This window comes from Hyperoodon ampullatus (assembly GCF_949752795.1).
Source record: "Hyperoodon ampullatus genome assembly, chromosome: 4".
Taxonomy (NCBI): Eukaryota; Metazoa; Chordata; class Mammalia; order Artiodactyla; family Ziphiidae; genus Hyperoodon; species Hyperoodon ampullatus.
Window position 1 is genome coordinate 146,326,638 of NC_136917.1, and position 21,536 is coordinate 146,348,173.

At 38.8% G+C, this 21,536-nt stretch overlaps 1 protein-coding gene across 3 annotated transcripts in view; it reads left to right on the top strand.

The window, feature by feature from the left end:
* The window catches only part of NADK2 (NAD kinase 2, mitochondrial), a gene marked incomplete at both ends in the record, with an annotated part of 44,393 nt that continues 22,857 nt past the window's right edge, over positions 1-21,536 (top strand). For 2 of the 3 annotated variants that reach the window (XM_079704063.1, XM_079704064.1), the window contains 4 exons: positions 16-315; positions 15,296-15,384; positions 16,277-16,365; positions 17,247-17,328. In XM_079704063.1, coding sequence (XP_079560189.1) covers positions 16-315; positions 15,296-15,384; positions 16,277-16,365; positions 17,247-17,328 — 560 coding nt within the window. Of the gene's footprint in view, positions 316-15,295; positions 15,385-16,276; positions 16,366-17,246; positions 17,329-21,536 lie in introns of all 3 variants that reach the window. The other variant, XM_079704065.1, reaches the window with a different exon arrangement.

A 21,536-nucleotide genomic window follows, 5' to 3' on the forward strand; every position in this document is an offset into this window, starting at 1 on the left:
GCTGCCGGGCCGACGATGACTTGTTACCGAGGCTTCCTGCTGGGCAGCTGTCGTCGCGTGGCGGGCGGCCGGGCAGCGGCGCTGAGGGGGCCAGGGGCGGGAGGCCCCGCCGCGCGGCCGCGGCTCGGCGGTGACGGCGGCGGCCGGCGGCACCTGGGGCAGGGGCAGCCGCGCGAGCTGGCGGGCTGTGGCAGCCGCCCCGACGGCGGCTTCCGCCCGTCCCGGGTGGTGGTGGTGGCCAAAACCACCCGGTACGAGTTCGAGCAGCAGCGGTACCGTTACGCGGAGCTCTCTGAGGAGGACCTGAAGCAGTTGGTGGGTCCCGGCGGCCCCCGCCCTTGTGCCTCGGCCCGGCGCTGGTTCGCTCACTGGCTCGGCCGTGACTTTGGGAGGGGTTCTGGGAATCGTTCCGCAGGCCGCCCCGGGGGAAAGGGAGCCCCTGGGCGCCGATGTGGGCAGAGGAAAAGAGGCTGTGGTACCGCAGACACACCCCCTTTTACTGGGCAGGACTGCCAGGCCTGGGCACTCCGGGGAGCCGGTCTGCTTGAGCCTTTTCCGCGCTGGAACGTGGTTCTCAGACAAGGTTCCAGGAGTTTGTTTCCAAAGCTCACGTGTCTCCAGTGCTGGGCAGAGCAGCGGGGAAAATTTGAATGTCTGTTGTTAAGTAGAAAGGTCCAGACAAAAGGCAGGTAAACAGGGTAATTATGAAGTACAGCGTCTAGGTCTATATAATATAGCAGTGCCTCCACAACAGACTATATTTGGTATAGATATTTATTAATATCTCTGCAAAGTATATAAATACACCTAAGGGGGGAAAAAACCCTGAATATTATCTGCCTTCACTCTTATTCTTGGAACTTCTGATCCCATGTCCCCACCCACTTTAAGGAAACGAGAGTGATGATGCTACCATGAGCAGTATGTCCAGAAAAATCTCCATTGGAAATCTCTAATTGTTGACACTGCACCCAAAGGCTTTGGAATAAATAGCCTGTAACCATAATCCTGTAGAATTCTGTGCAAGAGTAGACAGCCTGTTCTGAACTTCTGGTTCGTCATCATCAGCAATCTTTTGGTAGTATTTTGTGGAGGTATCAAAATGAAATTGTAAATCATCCTTGTTTAAGTACTGACTGTTTTCAGCATTTAACTTCTTGACTGTTTAATGAGTTAATTGACGAGGGCCCCTGTATTCATCGGGTGGCCATGCTAGGTGCAGATTTCTCTCCTTTTCCCTAGTGTTTGAAGGTAGCGATTTATAGAAAACATTTGCATCATTTAAAGAGAAAATCAGCAAACAGTTGGAGCAGGAGGTCGGAGTAGTTGAGTTTGTGTTAGGGAGTGAAGTTGAGGGTGAGGCAGGGAATAAAAATGTCTGAAGCAAGCGTTTCTGATCTGGGAAAGAGGTGCGCCCTATGGGTTGTACTCCTGATTTTGCAGATCTACGTTTTAGAAGTTGTCGGATGCCATATACGCATAAATATGTTCTTCATACAGTTTTATGGAAGCCTCTCACGACAAGTAAAAATAGTATACTTGATTGGCATGTTCAGAGTATGGGATTGGGGGTCAGGAGCTTGGAGCCAGGCCCAGGTTCTCTGTGGTTAACTTCCTCTACTTTTTAACTTCCGTGGGCCTCCTTGGTGACAGCGATACTTTTTGTGTTGTGCTGTCGTTTCCAAAGTGCTTTCACCTAGTTCAGTGTGTGAAATACTAGGATTGGACTAGGTAGCCTCCAAGGCCCTTTCTGGTATTTTAAAACTGAAGAACTTTTACAAGGCCTCAAGAACATGAGTGGCATCTGAATTAGATTAATTCTTGGACCTCTGAACTAGATTGACACTAATCCAAACTTTTTAAATGTAAGGCAAATCAAGTCTTTAAAAATCGAACTACCTTGTACACCCACTCTGAGTATCTGAAGAGAAATCTGTAATAGGTAAATATTTGCCTATTGCTAAGTATGCTGTTTGGAATAAGGAAACTTTTGAAGTAAAACTTCTGGAGTGTAGAACACAGTTTTGAAATAGTTGTTGTTGCTATCATTTCAATTAAATTTTACTGGATTTGTTTCTTCCTGATTTGAGTTTTATCATTTACGTTAAGGCCAGTATTCAGAATGGCATAGTATTAGGTGGAGCCCGGACCAGAGATCAGGAACAGACCAAATAATACTAGACTGTGTGAAGTTGTTCTGAAATGGGATTCTGTAATAGGAATGATACGATGATTAATACTGTTTGCTGTTTTCCTGGGGTAAAAGATACTAAGGTATATGAATCATGTGAATTGGGTATAAAAGAAAGTGGCCAAGTGCTTACTTGAGTCTTCTGGCACCGTGGCTGGCTATGTCTGTGGTGTCCTGGTAACCTGAAGTTTTGTATCAGAGGGTTCTCTTTTGCTGTGGTGGTGGTGATTGTTTTGTGGCAAAATAGATCTCTATTAGGTTACTTGTTAAAATGCAAATGGAAGAAGAGGGATGGAGTGCCAGTATAATTTCATACCCCGAAGCCTTGTGGTTCTCTAACTTTGTAGAAACTTAAACAATTAGGGGAAATACTTCTTAGCTGATAAAGCATGTACAGACTGGCTCAAAGTTTGACTTTCATTTGCTCTTTCATATTGGTTTTACATTGGTTTATTTTTAATTCTTGCATTTCTCTTCCCCTTAACCTGTCAGTGACTTGACTTGTGAATAGAGGATTTCTAGTCAGTGATTTTACATCTACTGGCTCAAGACTTTGTAAGGGCTAATTGAACTATTATTACAGTTTACTTGCATCATAAGTGATGTAGCTGTTGGTGGATGTGGAGCTTATATTAACAGGGTTGATGACACTCACAAACTAGACCTTTAGGTGAATCAAAGCTGATTGGAAAGGGTTTTGATGTCATAAACATGCCTTATTGGCCAAAGAGAATGTTTCATTTCAAAATATTTTAATACATACCAAATAAAAAATGAGCAGTTTCCACCCTTCTCTGCCCCGACTCCAAGTCTTAGAACCCCAGAAGCAACCCCCTTTAACGGTTTCCAGTTTTAGTTTTTAAAAAAAAATTAATTTCCTGGGCTTCCCTGGTGGCGCAGTGGTTGAGAGTCCGCTTGCCGATGCAGGGGACGCGGGTTCGTGCCCCGGTCCGGGAAGATCCCACATGCCGCGGAGCGTCTGGGCCCGGGAGCCATGGCCGCTGAGCCTGCGCGTCCGGAGCCTGTGCTCCGCAACGGGAGAGGCCACAACCGTGAGAGGCCCGCGTACCGCAAAAAAAAAAAAAAAAAAAAAAAATTGATTTCCTAATGGGATGGAATAATTTCATTTAGTGGTCCCTCTATTATTGGCTTACATTCTTCCTAGTTATTGCCTTCTTAGCAGATTTGGGAGTTGCTGTGCCTTGGATTTTGTTTCCCTTACTCAGTTTCCTTAAAACACTGGTGTAGCTTAGGTTGTAGTTCTTGGGTAGATAATATTTTTGCCACATGTGCGATGAGTGTAGTGTATGCAGTATGAGTATTTATCAAATTAAAGAACATGATCTGGAGTACTGCCAGAGAGCCTTCTAACGGAGCCTCACTCCTTTCAAATCTTCCAGACACAGGAACCAGAATGGTCTATCCAAAGTGAACATCTGGCCACTTTACTCCTCTGCTTAGAACCCCTCAGAAGCTCCCTATAACCTATAGAGTCACCCAGGGGATTCGTTAGAATGCAGGTACCTGAACCTTATTCTCATCCCCCTCAACATAAAGATTCAGTTTGTGGAGGACTCCCAGACTCTGCCTCTTTGAACCATACCCTTAAGGTTGCGGATGCTTTGTCCAGGGCTTTGCATTTTTAACAAGCTCTCCACGTTTGCAAGTGGTCCCCAGATCAGACTTCGAGAAACATTATTGTAGGTGAACCTTTATTATCCTTAGCGTGCTAAAACAAGGCCTTTCATGAATTGACTCCTGTCCACCTCTTGAGTTTCATTTTTAATCAGTTCTTGTCTAGAACTTCATTTTCCATTGATTTCAAACTGCTTTGATTTCCATTAGATGTTGTGCTTATTTAATTAACTTATTTATGGATCAGTAGCACGTTAAAATGGTTCAAAATGTAAACGATACAGAAGAGTATGCAATGAAAAGTCTTATTCTTATTCCTGTCACCGGGCACTCAGTTTTTGTCCCTGGAAGTAACCAATGTTAATCAATTTCTTGTTTTTCCTTCCAGAAATAATATATACATACAAATCAACAGAGTGAAATATTCTTTTTCTTTATCCCATCCCTTTTTACTCAATGATAACATTATTTAAGCTATTCTGCACCTTGTTCTTTTTTTTTAATAGTATGTATATAGTACTTATTGTGTGCAGATGCTTTAGCTTATTAAAATACACTGTGTAATGAATAATATTTGTGTTAATGAATCAAACACTAAAATACTTAAAACTGGACTTGCTGAGTCAGGCAGTATATGGATTTGAAATTTTAATAGGTATTGCCAAATTGCTTCCCTTAGAGGCTGTGCCAGTGTATACCTTCACCAGCAATATATGAAAGTGCTTGTTTTTTCATAAACAGTTTAGCATACTTTGGGGTCTTTGCCAACCTGGTAGGTGAAAAATGGTATTTCAGGGTAGTTTGATTTGCATCCATCACTGTCTTTACCTTTGTAGCCCCTTTTGCTTTGAATGCTCCTCCATCTTTTAGCCAATTCCTGTTCTTGCTGTGAGGTGAAGCTTACACATTACTCTCACAGGAAGCCATGCTTGGTAACCTTGCTGGGCCTCTCTCTGGCCACCAAGGTTACGTTAGGTATTCTTCACTGTATTTTCATAATACATATGTTTTTGAGCTTTCCATTTTAGTATATTATCTGTGGTTATTTTCTTCTCTGGAGTTGAGGGCAAGGAATGTATCTTACTCATCATCCTCTCCGCCTTTCCATCCCCACTAGTTAAAGGTGGTGAAATGTTTCTGAATTTAAAAAAAAAAAAACATTTTTAGTTCTTTCACCCTGAGGCTGCCAGTCCAGGGCCTTATTTCCAGCTGTCAGGCTTCCAAAAGATGTTAGTTGCTAAAAACTTAAGGTAGAGATTACTGATGTGAGTGCCCTGAAAGAGGTTTCATGGTTAAATATGTTTGATAAACATGAGCCTAAACAAAAGATGATTTTTATTTGACTATGAATTTTTTTTGGGGGGAGGTGCATAATCCTGTGGAACACAACTTGGAAAATAGAGGCTTAAGGTATACTCCCATAAGTATTTGCAGTTAAATAGGAGACTCAGAAAGATGTAAAAGGATTGAATATCACAGTAGCTGGAATTAACCATTAACAGAATCATTGACCAATATGTTTTAGAGCCCTGATTTTCAACTTATACTATGTATCAGGCTTACCTGGGGGAGCCTGTAGCCAGCCATGAAATTGTAAATAACATAATTTATTTTTACTGTGATCACTTTTTCTATATTTTAAATTATATGGCTTAAGCTCTGAGTTAAGATATTATGCACATTAATATCTTCTCAGCTAGTAAAGTAGACTTTATTCTTAATATTGTTTTGTGTCTTTAAAAAGTTACATCAGTAATATCATATTCTTTAGAAATTTTTAGAAATTTTCTTATTCACTATTGGTTTTGAAATTTATCTGTGTTGATATATGTTAATTCATTTTAACTGCTATATAGTATTCCATTGTTTGGATAATTAGGTTGTTTCCAGTTTTTCCACTATTTAAAAGAAATGCTACAATTAAAAATACAAATAATTTTTCCATAAGCATTGAATAACTCCCTGATTCCCAGTGTTCTCATGAGCACTTGGTAGACTTTAACATTTTTGCCAATGTGATGAGGGTGAAATTGTATCTTTTAATTTTAAGATACTTAAATATTAAAGAATAAGGAAGAATGTATAGGTGAAGGGGTGAGAACAGTACTAGTAAGACAGTGGGAAAGGTCATCTTTTTGCCAGTAAAAAGAACTCAAACATTGGTGACTTTAATTCACAGTCAGAAAAATCTTACATCATGATGTACTCATATTTGAAATAGAAGATAACATGAAGCAGTTTACCCTTGTTACATGTAGTCTAGTTTATTTATAATGCTGGTTGTGATCACTGGGTTGGTATGGTACCCATTCTAAGGGCAATTTGAAAATCATTGCTCAAGAAGAAGTAATATTGAGGCTAAACATGTAGGTGGGCCTTATAAAGTTGTTAAATGCCATGGTTTTATCTCCTAGTGGTTTTCAGCCTTTTAGCAGCAGAACACAACCCTTGCTCAGCCCTACTCTCTTCCCCACAGGAGTGGAGGGATGGGTCAGTTTTCTGAGACGTCACCATTCTGGGACTAGTGTGAAAGCAGGCTTCTGGTGGGAGTGGTTAGATGACGAGGGGAATAGGAAATACTTTTTAAGGAAGAAACTCATTTGGAAATTCCAGAGGCGAGCTGTTGCATAGACCAGATAAGAGTTGATATTGCCCAGAACTCAAGCAGTGGCAGCATGAATGTAAAGGACAGATTGGAGAAAGTTTACAGGTCTAATTATTGGACTTCACCATTGGCCGGCTATGGAGATTGAGTGTGAAGGGAGAATTAAAGGTGACACCTGGGGTTTACTTTGTTGACTAGGTAAATTGAAGTATTATTAACTGTTAAATGGGATTCAGAAAAGCAAATTAGAACGGGGAATATATAATCAGATTTAGATGGTTTTGGGGAGAGGTACTTGATCTACATGTGGGTGAATATAAAGGTAGGCATTTGAAAATTTGAGCCTGTAGCTCAAGAAACAAACTTGCCCTAACAGTTTAATTTCATGGGTACTGGTGTGTACTTGGTAGATCAAGTCCCTAGAGTGGGGAGATAGCGAAAATGAAGGGAGAACGGATAAGAATGCCAAGGAAGGTAACTTGAGCAATCCCAACATATAAGGGAGTAGGTAAACAGAATTAAGGGGAATGCAGAAGTAGGAATAAAACAATGGGGAAACTAAAGGTGAGAGTCTGAGATAAAGAATAAATGGAATAGAAATGATCCAAGATAAATACCAAATATAGCTGAAGAAATATTTAGGGTTCCCTGCACCTGGCCTGATCATACTAGGTAAGTAGTTTCCTTTAGCTGTCAATTAGGTACCACTAATCCTTTTAAGGCAATTTTGAATGGTGCTTGGTGTACCATTTAGTTAAGTGTATTCTTCTAAGAGTGCTTAAATTATGCCTAGTGAATTTACATACCAAACTGTCATTGTCTCACGAGTTGGTGAGACAGTGTGTTAAACTTATGTGTTAAATTTAGAAAGACATATTTCCTTCCCTTACTGGAGTACAAAATGGTAACGCTCAGCTGACTAGTAAAACAAGTTTAAAAAATTTGTATTTGTAATAGATTCAGTTTTGGTCAAGTAAAAATGTCTGTGACACTTTAATAAAAGTGTTTGGGCCGTTTAGAAAATAGCCTATCACCTCTGACCTTAAGGTGTGGTGAATTTCTGTCCCTTCAGAACCCTCTTTTTTTTCTTTTCATGCTGTGTTGTGTTTTAACCTCTGAGCCGCATGGGGAGAAGTGATGTTGGCTTTTGGAGATTTTATAAGAAAATTCTATTGCTAATACTGAGTGTGTCTGCCTGTAGAGCTTTTAGATTCACACTGCTTTTTCCAAGTATCCTAGTGAATAACCATAAAAGAAAGGTTTTTTCTTTTTGTTGTTGTTGTTTTTTAATGCCGATAGGAACTAACAAGCTTTTGGGGAAAAAAAAGGAAGAAATATTAAGAACTTTGTTACTAATACCTAAGGTGTAGCATTGCAGAATTGAGAATGTATTCTAAATTTCAGTAATTTCTCTAATCTCTTAATTGTAAGACATTTTACAGAGAATTCACGTGTTCTGGTTTTTGTCTGATTGAAGTATGTTTTTAAATCTTTGAAGTGTTGTTATTTTCTGAGGGGGTAGCTAGAAATTCTTACTAGCCTTTGAATATTAAAAAAAAACTTTAAAAAATATGAGCCAGTTGAATAGTGATTTAAGACTTTCTAATTGATGCTTTTTATTAGTGATTTTTAAAAATGTCTTATCTCTTACCTGCCTAGTTAGCCAGTACATGTTAATGCAGCTTACTAGCCCAACCAGCTAGATTGTTTATGAAAATAATTAAAGAACTTGTATTCTCTAAATAAATGTATCGAGCATGAGTTGTTAAAGAATTAGTTCACAAGAAGAAATGTGAGTGGGAATAAGAATTTATGAAGTGACATTTCTGCTCCAATATTAAGTATTCTAATGCTAAATGAACTTTGTCTTTAAATTTGGAACTTCAGTGTTGCTAGCAAAACACATTAAAATCGTGGAAAACTTTGTTTTCTCTCAGTTCTCTATAATTTTTCCCCCGCAAATTCAGACCTCCTTCATCATGTCAAACTGAAGTTTCATAAAACTCAGCTGCTGAGCAATCTTAATTTTCTGGAGTTTTCTGAGAACCAGGAAGTAAGCACCAAAGCTCCTGAACCACCAGCTTAGAATTAATAGTACCGATATGTAGGATTTATGTCCTTTATTCCTGGGTACATGTTCTATATTGTGGAAGCCAAAAATGGGAACATAAGATAAAAATCTGGACAGTGAATTGAACTCTGAAGGCCAGTTACCCTTAAGTTTTATTTATAGCAGGTCAGAAGCAGTAAATTTGATGAAAATATTTTAATAGACTTTTCTACCTTTGAATGAGTTCTCACTGTCTCAGTTTTCAGTGCTGCATTTAATGCATTTGATTGAGCTCAGCTAATGTTTAACTGAACACAGTAGTAGGCACTCACATATCTGAATGAATAAATTCAATTTTTTAGAGCTTAATTTCTAGCTATTCAGTGTTTACTCTTGAAATGGCTTCATGAGAGGTAATTATTGTAAAAAAATAATATAGCGTGGTAACTAATCTGCTAGAAAATCATGGGCTTGATATTGAGCAGGTTAGTTTGAGATGCCTATTAGATATCCAGAGAAAGATGTCAGAGATGCAGTTGGGTACCTTCACCTGGAGCCCTAAAGATAGGCCAGGATTAGAGATTGCAATTAGGAGTCATCAGCATCAGCATACAAGATCTCTTTTAAAGCCTTGAAACTAGAGATCCCCAGGGAGAGAGCAGAGAAGAAAATCACTGTGATCCATATTTACTGAAAGGTGGTTAGTGCAGTTTTAGTTAATCTATGGTTGGGTAATGGAAGTAATAATCTGAATATTAATGCTATGTTCATCCATATTGAGAAATGATACTCTTAGAATAGTTTTTCAACCCTGATTTACATTGATTTGTTGATCAAAGTAAATGAACGATTATCTAACTATTACCTTGCTTGCTGCTTTCCTTTAGAGAAAATATTCTTAGCATTGGTTTGCTCTGTCTAAATATAATGAGGTTTATATCTAGGCATTAAACTGTTGTACAGGCTGTCTCATTTAGTATATGCGAGTTAACATCTATGGATTAATTTTTTTTTCTGTGTGTGGAATTGTTTATTTTTTTCCCTTTTTAAAATTTTTATTGACGTATAGTTGATTTACAATGTTGTGTTAATTTCAGATGTACAGTTAAGTGATTCAGTTTTATATATATATATATATATACACACACACACATATATTTGTATACATATATATATATATAAAACATTTTTATATTCTTTTCCATTATAGGTTATTACAAGACATTTTGAGTATAGTTCCCTGTGCTGTACAGTAGGTCCTTGTTGGTTATCTATTTTAGATATAGTATTGTGTATATTTTAATTCCAACCTCCTAATTTATCCCTCCCCACCCCTTTCCCCTTTGGTAACTATAAGTTTGTCTTCTGTGTCTGAGAGTTATTTCTATTTCGTAAATAAGTTCACTTGTATCATTTTAATTTTAGATTCCACATATAAGTGATATCATATATTTGTCTTCCTCTCTTTGACTTAGTTCACTTAGTATGATAATCTCTAGGTCCATCCATGTTGCTGCAAATGGCATTATTTCATTCTTTTTTATGGCTGAATAATCTTCCACTGTGTATATATACCACATCTTCCTTATCCATTCATCTGTTGATGGACACGTAGGTTGCTTCCATGTCTTGGCTGCTGTAGATAGTTCTGCTATGAACATTGGGGTGCATTTATCTTTTCAAATTATAGTTTTCTCTGCATATATGTGCAGGACTGGAATCGCTGGTTCATATAACTCTATTTTTAGTTTTTTAAGGGACCCCCATACCGTTCTCTATAGTGGCTGCCCCAATTTATGTTCCCACCAACAGTGTAGGAGGATTCCCTTTTCTCCACACCCTCTCCAGCATTTATTATTTGTAGATGGACTAATTTTCAAATAGCCAAATATGTCCTCAACTCCTCTTCTGAAAAGCATATGTTTCCCTGTAGATTATAGAGTGAGGACAACACTATTTTAAAAGTCTTAACCCATGATTCATAAACAAGATTGGGAAGGTAGGTATCAAAATATTAACACTAATTATCCCAAGGTAATAAGATTATATGTAGTTTTAATTTTTCATGAATGTATCTTCCATGTTGTGTTGTTTTTATAACCTTTTCAAAAAGAAAAATACATATTATTAAAAATACTATCTAAAAATTGGTTTTACTTTATAATCCAGTAAGTAATGATTTAAAACAAAAGAATATATTTAAGATTGTATTTTGGACAGGTACTTGAGAAACAAATTTTGTATCATAAAGAGGCAAGGCGTAAGGGAATTTGGAAAAGGAAAGAAAATAACATGCTTTTTTTTCCCTTCCAGTTTTATTGAGATGTAATTAATACACAACACCGAATAAGTTTAAGGTGTACAGCATAATGATTTGACATACATACATCATGAAATGATTATCACAATAAGTTTAGTGAACATCTGTCATCTCATATAGACATAAAATTAAGGAAATAGAAATTTTTTTTTCTTGTGATGAGACCTCTTAGGATTTGCTCTCAACAACTTTCATATATAACATAGAGCAGTGCTAATTATAATCACCATGTTGTCCATTACATCTCTAATACTTATTTATCTTAAAACTTTGTACCTTTTGACCGCCTTCATCCAACTCCACGTCCCCCCATCCCCTGCTTCTAGTAACCACAAATCTTACCTCTTTTTCTATGAGTGAGTTTGTTTTTGAAGTATAATTGATCTACAACGCTATGTTGGTTCCTGTTACGGAACATAGTGATTGGTATTTCTGTACATTTCAAAATGGTCACCACGTGATCATTTCATACCTGTGACCCATTTATTTTGCAACTGTAAGTTTGTATCTCTTAATCTCCTTCACCTATTCTTTCCTTCCCCTCACCTCTCTCCCCTCTGGCAATCACCTGTTTGTTCTCTGTATCTGTAACTGTTTCTGTTTTGTTATGTTTATTCTTTTTTTTTTTGATACCGCATATAAGTAAAATCATATAGTATTTGTCTTTCTCTGTCTGACTTAATTGGCTTAGCATAATAATACCCTCTAGGTTCATCCATGCTGTCGCAAATGGCAAGATTTCATTCTTTTTTTTTCAAGGCTGGGTAGTATTCCATTGTGTGTATATATAGGCAGCATAGATATGGGTCTTGTTTTTGTATCCATTCAGCCACTCTGTGTCTTTTGATTGGAGCATTTAGTCCATTTACATTTAAAATAATTATGGATAGGTGTGTACTTACTGCCATTTTGTTAATTTTTGGGGGTTGTTTTATAGTTCTTTTTTATTCTTTTCCTTTGTGATTTGATGACTATCTTTAGTATTATCTTTGGATTCCTTTCTTTTTGTTCATGTGAATCTATTGTTGATTTTTGGTTTGTGTTTACTGTGAGGTTTATATCTTGCAATCTATATATACATGTGACTGTTTTAAGTTCCTGATCTCTTAAGTTCAAACTCATTTTTGCTCCTTCCTCTCATGTTTACTGTTGGGCATCTTGTTTTACATCTTTTTGCATATCTCTTACCTACTTATTGTGGATATAGATGATTTTACTATTTTTGTCTTTTAACCTTTTTACTAGCTTTGTACGTGGTTGATTTACTACTTTTACTGTATATTTGCTTTTACCAATGATCTTTTTCCTTTTGTAATTTTCGTATTTCTAGTTGTGGCCTTTTTTTTCCCCTCTGCTTTGAGAAGTCCCTTTAACATTTGTTGTAAAACTGTCTTAGAGGTGCTGGATTCTTTTAGCTTTTGCTTGTCTGTAAAACTTTTGATCTCTCCATCAAATCTGAATGAAAGCCCTCCTGTGTAGAGTATTTTTGGTTGTGGGTTTTCCCTTTCTTAACTTTAAATATATCATGCCACTCTCTTCTGGCCCACAGAGTATCTGCTGAAAAGGCAGCTGATAGCCTTATGGGAGTTCCCTTGTTCATAACTTGTTGTTTTTCCTCTGCTGCTTTTAATATTCTCTCTTTATCTTTAATTTTTGCAATTTTAATTACTGTGTGTCTTGGTGTGGTCCTCTTTGGGTTAATCCTGTTTGGGACTCTCTGTGCTTCCTGGACCTGGATGTCTATCCTTTCCCATGTTAGGGAAGTTTTCAGCTGTTATGTCTACAAATATGTTCTCTGCCCCTTTCTCTCTCTTTTCCTTCTGGGACCCCTATAATGTGAATGTTAGTATGCTTGATGTTGTCCCAGAGGTCTCTTAAACTATCCTCATTTCTTTTTATTTTTATTTTTTTCCCCTTTTTCTGTTCAGCTTCAGTGACTTCCACTACTATATCTTTCATCTTTCTGATCCATTCCTTTATGTCATCTAATATAATGATTCCTTCTAGTGTATTTTTCATTTCAGTTATTGTGTTCTTCTCTGTTCGGTTCATCTTTATACTTTCTAACTCTTTGTTTTCTAACTTCTCACCCTTTTCACTTCATCTTCTCCAGAGTTCTTTGAACAACTTTATGATCATTACCTTGATCTCTTTATCAGGTTTAGATTGCCTATCTCCACTTCACTTAGTTCTTCTGGGGTTTTATCTTGTTCATTTATTTGGTACATATTCCTCTGTTGCTTCGTTGTTCCTAATTTGCTGTTTTTATTTCTATGTATTTGGTAGGTTGGTTATGTTTTTCCAACCTGGGAGAAGCAGCCTTTTATAGGAGATGTCCTTTGCATGCCAGCAACACACTCTTCTCTGGTCACCAGACCTGTGTGCTCTAGGGTGCCCCCTGTGTGGGCTGCATGGGCCCTCCTGTGATGGGCTGACTACTGTGGGTGGTCTGGAATGCGTGGCTGGTCCCAGGTCTGGTTGGTTGTCAGGCCCTGCCTTGCGTGGTAGCTGCCAGCTGCTGTTGGGTGGGGCTGGGTCACGAGGCTGCTGGCTGTGGGGCCCTGGGGCTCCTTGCATTGGTGGGCAGAGCTGGGTTCTGGAGTAGGTGGTTGCGGGGCCAAGGGCCCCGGGTCTAGTCTTGGCCTGCCGATGGGTAGGGCTGGTTCTCGACATGACTGTCTGTGGGGTCGGGGGTGTCTCAAAGCTGGTGGGAGGGGCCGGATCCTGGGGCAGTTGGTTGAGAGGCCCAGGGTGCCCCAGAGCTGGTGTTGGCCCACTGGTGGGTGGGGCTGGGGTCAAGAGGATCCCCAGGCTGGTGCCTTCCCACTGGTGGGTGAGGCCAGGTCCTGGGGTTAGTGCCATCACACTGGTGGATGCAGGCGGTTGTGGAGTCTCTGGCTGCAGGGCCCTGGAGGTCTTGGAGTCGGTATTTCAGCCCACCGGTGGCCAGGGCCAGGGCCCAGGGGGTCCTGGGGCTGGTGCCTACCCACTGGTGGGTGAGGCTGGCCCCCAGACTGTTGCAGGCCCACTGGTGGGCAGAGCCAAGTCCTGGGGTCTCTGATTGCAGGGCCCTTGGGGTCCCAGGGCTAGTGTGAGCGTACTGGTGTGTGGGCTGGGTCTTGGGCCCTCTGGTGGACAAGGCTGGGTCCTGGGGTATCTGTGGCCTCGGGGTCTTAAGGCAGCAGACCTGTGGGTTCACATCCTGGCAGTAGAAAGCTAGAAGGAGGATTCCAAAATGGTGTTTGCCGTCACCAGCATCCTTGTGGTAGAACGAGCTTCCCAAAATGACTGTCACCAGTGTCTGTGTCCCCAGGGTGAGCTCTAGTTGCCTCTTGTCTCTTCAGGAGTCTCTCCAGGATCAGCAGATGGGTCTGATCCAGGCTTTTTTCAAATTACTGCTTCTGCCCTGGGTCCTGGAGTGTGTGAGATTTTGTGTGTGCCCTTTAGGAGTGGAGTCTCTATTCCCCAAAGCCCTGGCTCTCCTGAAAGTAAGCCCTGCTGGCCTTCAAAGCCAAATGTTCTGGGGACTCGTCTTCCCAATGCAGAGCCACTGGGCTGGGGAGCCAGTGTGGGGCTCCAACCCCTTGCTCCTTGGGAGGAACCTCTGCAATTGTAAATTATTTCCCCCCGTTTGTGGGTTGCCCACCCAGGGGTATGGGTATTGACTATACTGCATCTCCGCACCTCTTAACTGTCTCGTTGTGGTTCTCTTTTATATCTTCAGGTGTAGGTGATCTTTTCTGCTAGTCTTCTGTTTTTTTTTCTTGAATAGTTTCTCTGTAAGTAGTTGTAATTTTGTTGTATGCCGAAAATAACATGCTTTTTAATTCTAGCATTCACTCTAGTGGACATATTTCCTACTTGATGATTAAATGGATGTTTCTAAACTTCTCTCTCAACATTTTACTTTATGGATTATTTAGAAGACATATACTTTAAAAGAATATTAGTGATAAGATAGTGACATTATAAAATATTCTAAATGACTAGGAAAAATAATCCTTGAAGGCTATATGTCTTTATATCTAAAAGTTATCCATTCTCAAGCAGCTAACAAGCCCTTTGTTTGGATTGTGTAAATTCCAAATAGAGTTCATAAATCTGAATACAAGAGAGCTGAAAATCCAAGTAGAACAAAGGTCATCTAACTGCCTTCTAAAATATTATTCATCTTTGGTCTTCAGTAGCCATATGCAGTATGTTAAAAATCCATTTAGGAAAAAAAAGTACCCCCGCTGTAAAGCATGAGATTTTTGAGATCCCGTTGACCACATGATTCAGGAAACTTACTGCTGTATTTGGTATTAAAACCAAGTTATGATTTTCTGGAACCAGACTTTCTAATTAAGTTTATACTTGTAGGTTTCACATATAGTCATTAAAATGTATCTTCCAAAAAAAAAACCCATTCTGTTTTATATAGGGCTTTTTAAAGAAATATAATATGTAATATATATTATGTAATAAGGCAAAACTTGTTTTATTTTGATATAGCTTGCATTGAAAGGCTCTAGCTACAGTGGACTGCTTGAACGACATCATATTCACACCAAAAATGTAGAGCACATTCTTGATAGTTTACGGTAAGTCTGTGGGATCAGGTCTTGAGTGGGACTTTCAATTTTTATTTTTACTAGCAGCTAATACTTAGATTTTTAGTAAAGATGGCCATTATAGAATCATTTTAAGAAAATTATATCATGGCTAATGGACCTGATATTATAGTGTTTTTAAGGAAATTTTTATTGTACTCTGAAAATTTCACAGATTTTCAGTTATTATTTGGTCTGCCCAAGAAGTGCCTTTTCTACAAAGAGTTAATTTTGTACACAGCAGGCTTCAACTGTAGTGCAGTATTTTATTTCTTAAACAGAATAGTGGATTATGTACGTGTTCATTATAATAGTCTTTGAATGTCTAAAAATTATAAGTACAGAAACTTCAGTTAATTAGTGGCTAAATGAGTCAGCAAATAAGTTTCTGTATATGCAAGAGAATCAGTGTGAGAGCACGCAAATTAGAAAGTATTTTAGTCACTTTCAGTGTCTGGCACTCAATATTTGTTGAATTTAAAATAACAGCTATTCACTTTTATAATTTAAAAAATTGTCTCTCGAGGTGTTAGTCTTCTGGGCCGTTTTTATTCATGAATTTTAGCATCAGAAAGAGTAGAGAAAAGGAAATGCAATTTTAATTAATCAATATTGCTATTCGTCAAGGGCTTTAAGAGATGTTTTTAAAGCACATGGCGATTTGGGATAGTCAGTTTATTCATATGCTTCCTATAGTTAATAGTTAATTGGTTGTTGTGGTTAAGTCAAAATGGAGCTGACCTTACAAAGCTAAACATAAATTTGTTTATAAAACAAACTTGCTTATTTATTTTAAATCTCTATTGTAATAATCTGCCTCTCAAAAAACATACTCCTTTATGTTAGTGGAAATTTTATACACGCTTTACTTTTTTTATCTTAGGAATGAGGGGATTGAGGTTCGTCTTGTAAAGAGGAGAGAATATGATGAAGAAACTGTTCGATGGGCAGATGCTGTTATAGCTGCAGGAGGTAATAGTTTTGCAGAGGTAAAGGTGCTGGAATATGGAAATGCTCTTTAATAATCATATTGCCAAGTACCCTGTGGTCTAGCTGTGATGAAGCTCTCAGAGTCCTACCATAAGACGAATTTTTGGATTTTTAGGATCAGCTTTTAAAAGACGTGCTTTATACAACATTTTACTTTTCTAGTGAACGATGTTACTGTGAGGTTCTGTGCATGTATTTCTGTGTGTATATTTAAAGTGTGTATTTAACTTTAAGTATGATTCAAAGGATTATTTATAACTATTTTGGTTTAGTTATGCCAGTCTTTAAAAAAAAGTTGAGTTTAAGAGTTTAATGAGATTAGATAAATTCTATCCCTCTTTGGCCCTAATATACTTACACTTACACTTGTTTTTTCCTGAGCTTTATTATTATGTTAGTGACTGTTCTCTATAAACCTTTACATTTTTTTTTGGAGAGAAAAATCCAAAGCTGGACACTTTTGTTGGATGTATTCTCATCAAAATAATTTATGAATTGGGACTGATGTTATGCAAGAGGGAAAGAGGGTTGGTTAATAGAAGTGATAGGGTTAGAATAGCGGTGCCCAGCTGGAGGCTACTGCTGGCATCCAGTGGGTGGCCAGGGATACTGCTCGCCACCCTACAAAGTTCAGGACAGCCCTCACAGCAAAGAATTATTTGGCCTGAAGTGTTCATCTTGCCACTGTTGAGAAATTCTGGATTAGAGTGGGAGAGATAATACAGAGGGGTAGTGGGTAGAAAGGAGTAGACTGTGGCAGCCAACAGGATGGGGTGCAGGTGGGATTATTAAAAGAACTAGTGTTCAAAATGTTGTTAAAAACTAGTTTTGTAACAAGTCTGGTTACGTCTTATGTCCTTTAGGTGATGGCACAATGCTTTTGGCAGCAAGTAAAGTCTTGGACAGACTTAAACCAGTTATTGGAGTAAACACTGACCCAGAACGGTAAGGAAAAACTTTTTTGTGCTTTGCTTTGCATAGTACCTGTTTATGATAAATCCTAAATTTGGAAGCTCCTTATCCTGTTGGTACAGGGTGTTTACTATGGTGCATGCCGTGTAAGTGGAAACATCACCATTCCTGGCTATCGTGAATGTTAGAACCATGTTCCAAAATCATTTCAGTGATAAAATTTAGGCATGTAGAATTGATCTCTACCTTTAGTAGATTTCTCTTCTTTGTTGTTATTTTCAAGGACATAGCTCTCTTTTTTAGCTTAGGCATGAGAAATATATACGCATTTAGCTGGCGTTGGTGGTAGAAAATTATGATATGGGATGGACGAGTTCTCACATTTGAGTTCCCGGGTAGTTTGGGAGTAATATCTGTGGGAGAATAGACTTGAGCCCTTGACCCAGGTGAGTACTGGTGACTTTGGTGTTGCCGAAGATGGATGAGTTAATGATGTTCCATCTTCTGCCCTTCCTTCTGGCTCTCATCTACATTCCTGAATATGCCTCCACTGATCTCCTGGGTGACTTCGTTGACTTAATAAATAGACCAAACCCTATTACCACTTTTTTTTCCTTTCCTTAGCTTCACTGACATTTATCCTCATTCTGTTCCAGCCACCCACAGCCATGATCATACTTGGACTTTGTCATCACCTAGAATTTCCCCGCCTCTCAAATCACTCTGACCATAGCCACCTACCTTAATAGCAGTCCTACTTCCTCAATTCTAGTAAATCTGCCCTTTGACTTTCAGTGTGTTGATCCCCTCTATTTTTTTTTTCTTAATTCTCCCTTACTTCATTCACTTTCCTGACAAATTTCTTAAATATTTTGTACCATTATCTTTCTGCTCAGTCATGGATGAGTCTTTTCTACTCCTCTCTGTACTGTCTCCAGAATAACTGATTAACATCTGTCGTTTTAACTTAGATGCTGGTGACTCCAGAATCTGTATATCCAACACTGATCTTGCTTCTACTCTTACCTTATAGTCTCTTCTCCCCACTGCAGCCACAGTGATTGTTTGATAAAAGTTTGATATATTCTGTGACCTCTGCTCAAAGTCTTACTGTGGTGCCCCATCTAACTCAGAATAAAATCTAATTTTTACTATGACTGGGGTGACCAACTCATCCTCATCCTGGTTTGCTTGGGACTTTCTCAGTTTAGCACCGGAAGTCCTATGTCCTGGGAAAATTGTCAGTCTCAGGCAAACTGGGACAGTTGGTGCCCTTCACTGTGACATTCAAGACTCTACATTATCTGGCCCCTTACTATTCTGTGTCCTTATGTCCTATTATTTTCCCTTTCTTCATGCTATTCTAGCCATACTGGCCTCCACTTGCATGTATCCGGTGGCATTAAAAATGTAACATGTCTACAGATGAACTTATCTCCTTCCCCCCACCCATACTTGATAAATGGAATCATAATGGGTGCTGAAGCTGTGATGACCCATCCCTCACCGCCTTCCCTCACTCCCTTCGTCGTATTGGTCTAGGGATTTAGTTCTAAGTTTTAGGGATCTTACCTTTGAGTCCATCTCTTGCCCTCCTCACTGTATTTAAACATAGCTTTATAGTTTGTGGTTTAAATTACTGTAGTAACTTCCAGTCTTGCTCTTTCCAACCCATTCTTTATACTTTGCCTTAATGGTCTTTCTAAATTACAAATTTGATTGTATCCACTCCTTAATTAAAGTCTTTCAGGGTTTCCTTATGACCTTCAGGTTATATTGCAAATTCCGTAGCATAATATATATGATCTTTCACCATCTGTTGCCTATCTGCTTTTCTAGTTTCATCTACCCTCATTTACCTGTAGGCACTATACATTCCTCAGCTTAAAAAAAAGACTGATGCCTCTCTAGGAACATTCTAGGATCCTTCCTAAAGTCTGTTCTTAGGGGTTTTTTTTAATTGTATTTTTTCCCCAGTTTTATTGATATATAATTGACATACAGCACTGTATAAGTTTAAGGTGTACAGCATAATGACTTGACTTACACGTGTTGTGAAATGATTACCACAATAAGTTTAGTTAACATCTGTCAACTCATATAGCTGAAAAAAAAAAGGAGGGGAAAGTTTTTTTTCCTTATGATGAGAACTCTTAGGATCTACTCTTTTAATAACTTTCAAATATACCGTACACCAGTGTTAACGATAGCCATCATGTGGTACATTACATCCCCAGTACTTACTTATCTCATGGAACTTTATACCTTTTGACCACCTGCATTCAGTCCCCTCTCCCCTAACCTCTGAAGGTTGTTCTTAAGTGCAGTGTAATGTATGAGCATCCTAATGTCAGGATTGAAGGTTCACACATGGGAGTTTTTGCTCTAGTGAGGAGCTTTGTTGATATCAAGAAAGAGTTTGAAAGAGTAAGTAAGTGAAAGAATTCTCCAGATGTCCATGTGCTTTTCATGCCTTTGTTTGTGCCCTTGCCTAGAGTGCCCTTACGACACTTACTCAATTGTGTAGTTCTTTTCAATTCAAGACTGGTACCTCTCCTGGGCTCTGACTATGATTCCTTGTACAGAGAGCACTTATCTCTTCCTATTATTTTCTGCTTGATTGTCTCTTCCATTAGACTATAAATTCCTTGAGTATAGGACTTAATTTCTCTATTGCTAGCATTTTAATTGCCTTTAGTATTCGTGCACGTGTATTTTAGAACTTTGCAATGACATATTTTTACATCATTAAAGTAAGAGATTCTTTAGTGATCATATTTTATACAGTTCATTGAAATATATTTTCCTTTAAAAGCTGGCTTAATACTCATTAGCCTGTGGGGATTTTGAAACTGGTAAGCAACAGGTGTTGCTTCTCTAATTTCTGCCTAAAATGATGCGTTCTAGAAGTCCTCTGGTTTTTCTTTTTGCCTCCAGGCAGAAATGTATTAAGCCCCTGGCTTGTTCCATAATTCACGTTGCCTGAATTCTTTTTCTTAAGCACTGAGGTGTCTCACAATCCTTAAATAAGCCCAGAAGTTAATGTTCAACTTAAGTTTCTTCTTTTCTGTAGTAGTTGTCAAATGCAGCATAACAGATCATCCCAAAACGTAGAGGCTTAAAACAGTAATAATCATTTATTATCTCTCATGGTTTCTGTGTATCAGGAACCCAGGAAGAGCTTGGCCGGGTGGTTTTAACTTGGGATCTCTCATGAGGTTATAGTCAGATGTCCGCTGGGGCTGCAGGCATCCTAAGGTTTGACTTGGGTTGGAGGATCTACTTCTAAGATGGCTCACTTGTGGACTCATCTAAATTAAATATACAATTTCGGTTTTCTCTTTTGTATTCTGTACTCACTCCACTGACCCCTGTAAATACTTATGACATTTAAATGCTTAATGATCAAAATGGGATAGAGGGCATGTGATAGCCAACCTCCAAGATAGCCTCCTAGTATTTACACCTTTATGTGGTTCCCTTCCCACTTCTGTATTCAATCAGGGCTGGCCTGTGGGACCAATAGAATATGGAATAACAGTGTGTGAATTCCAAGGCTAGGTCATAAATGGTATTGCAACTTCTGTATCGGTCTCTTGGATTGCTCATTCTGGAGTAAGTCGGCCACCTTGATGTGAGGATACCAGAGCTGCCCTGTGGGGAGGCTCACATGGAGAGAGACTTGAGGCCTCTTGCCAACAGCTAGCACCAGTGAGTGAGCCACAATGAAAGTGAATCCTCCAGGTCAGGTCTAGATTCTTCTCTCTAGAGTGTTTTAGACCTGCAGTTGACCTCCATAGGTATTCTATCAAATGGTGATTATCTTTTATAATCTTAGCACTGTAGAGAAGTATTGCAGTAAATATAAAAATTTTTTAAATGTAGTCCCCTGCCTAAGTTTCTTAACCACAGTGTTGACCCTCTCAGATAAATTGATTAGTCACAACTTTGTAAAAGCCTTTTTCTCTGCTCTTCACATTTATGTTAATTTACAGTTATTATTAAGGATTTGTTTTGCCAGGCCTACTCTCAACCTTTCCTTCAAGATTGAAGCATCATATAAATGATGATGATTGAACTTTCTGGACACCTTTCCTCACGTTAGGTGCCATATCCTCTCATCTTCCTGTATCAACCTATAGGCAATCTTAACACTTTGTAATTTGCAATTAAAAAAATATTTGTCTTCCACATAAAGCTGTTAACTCCTTGAAGGAGCTCATCCTTATATATATATATAT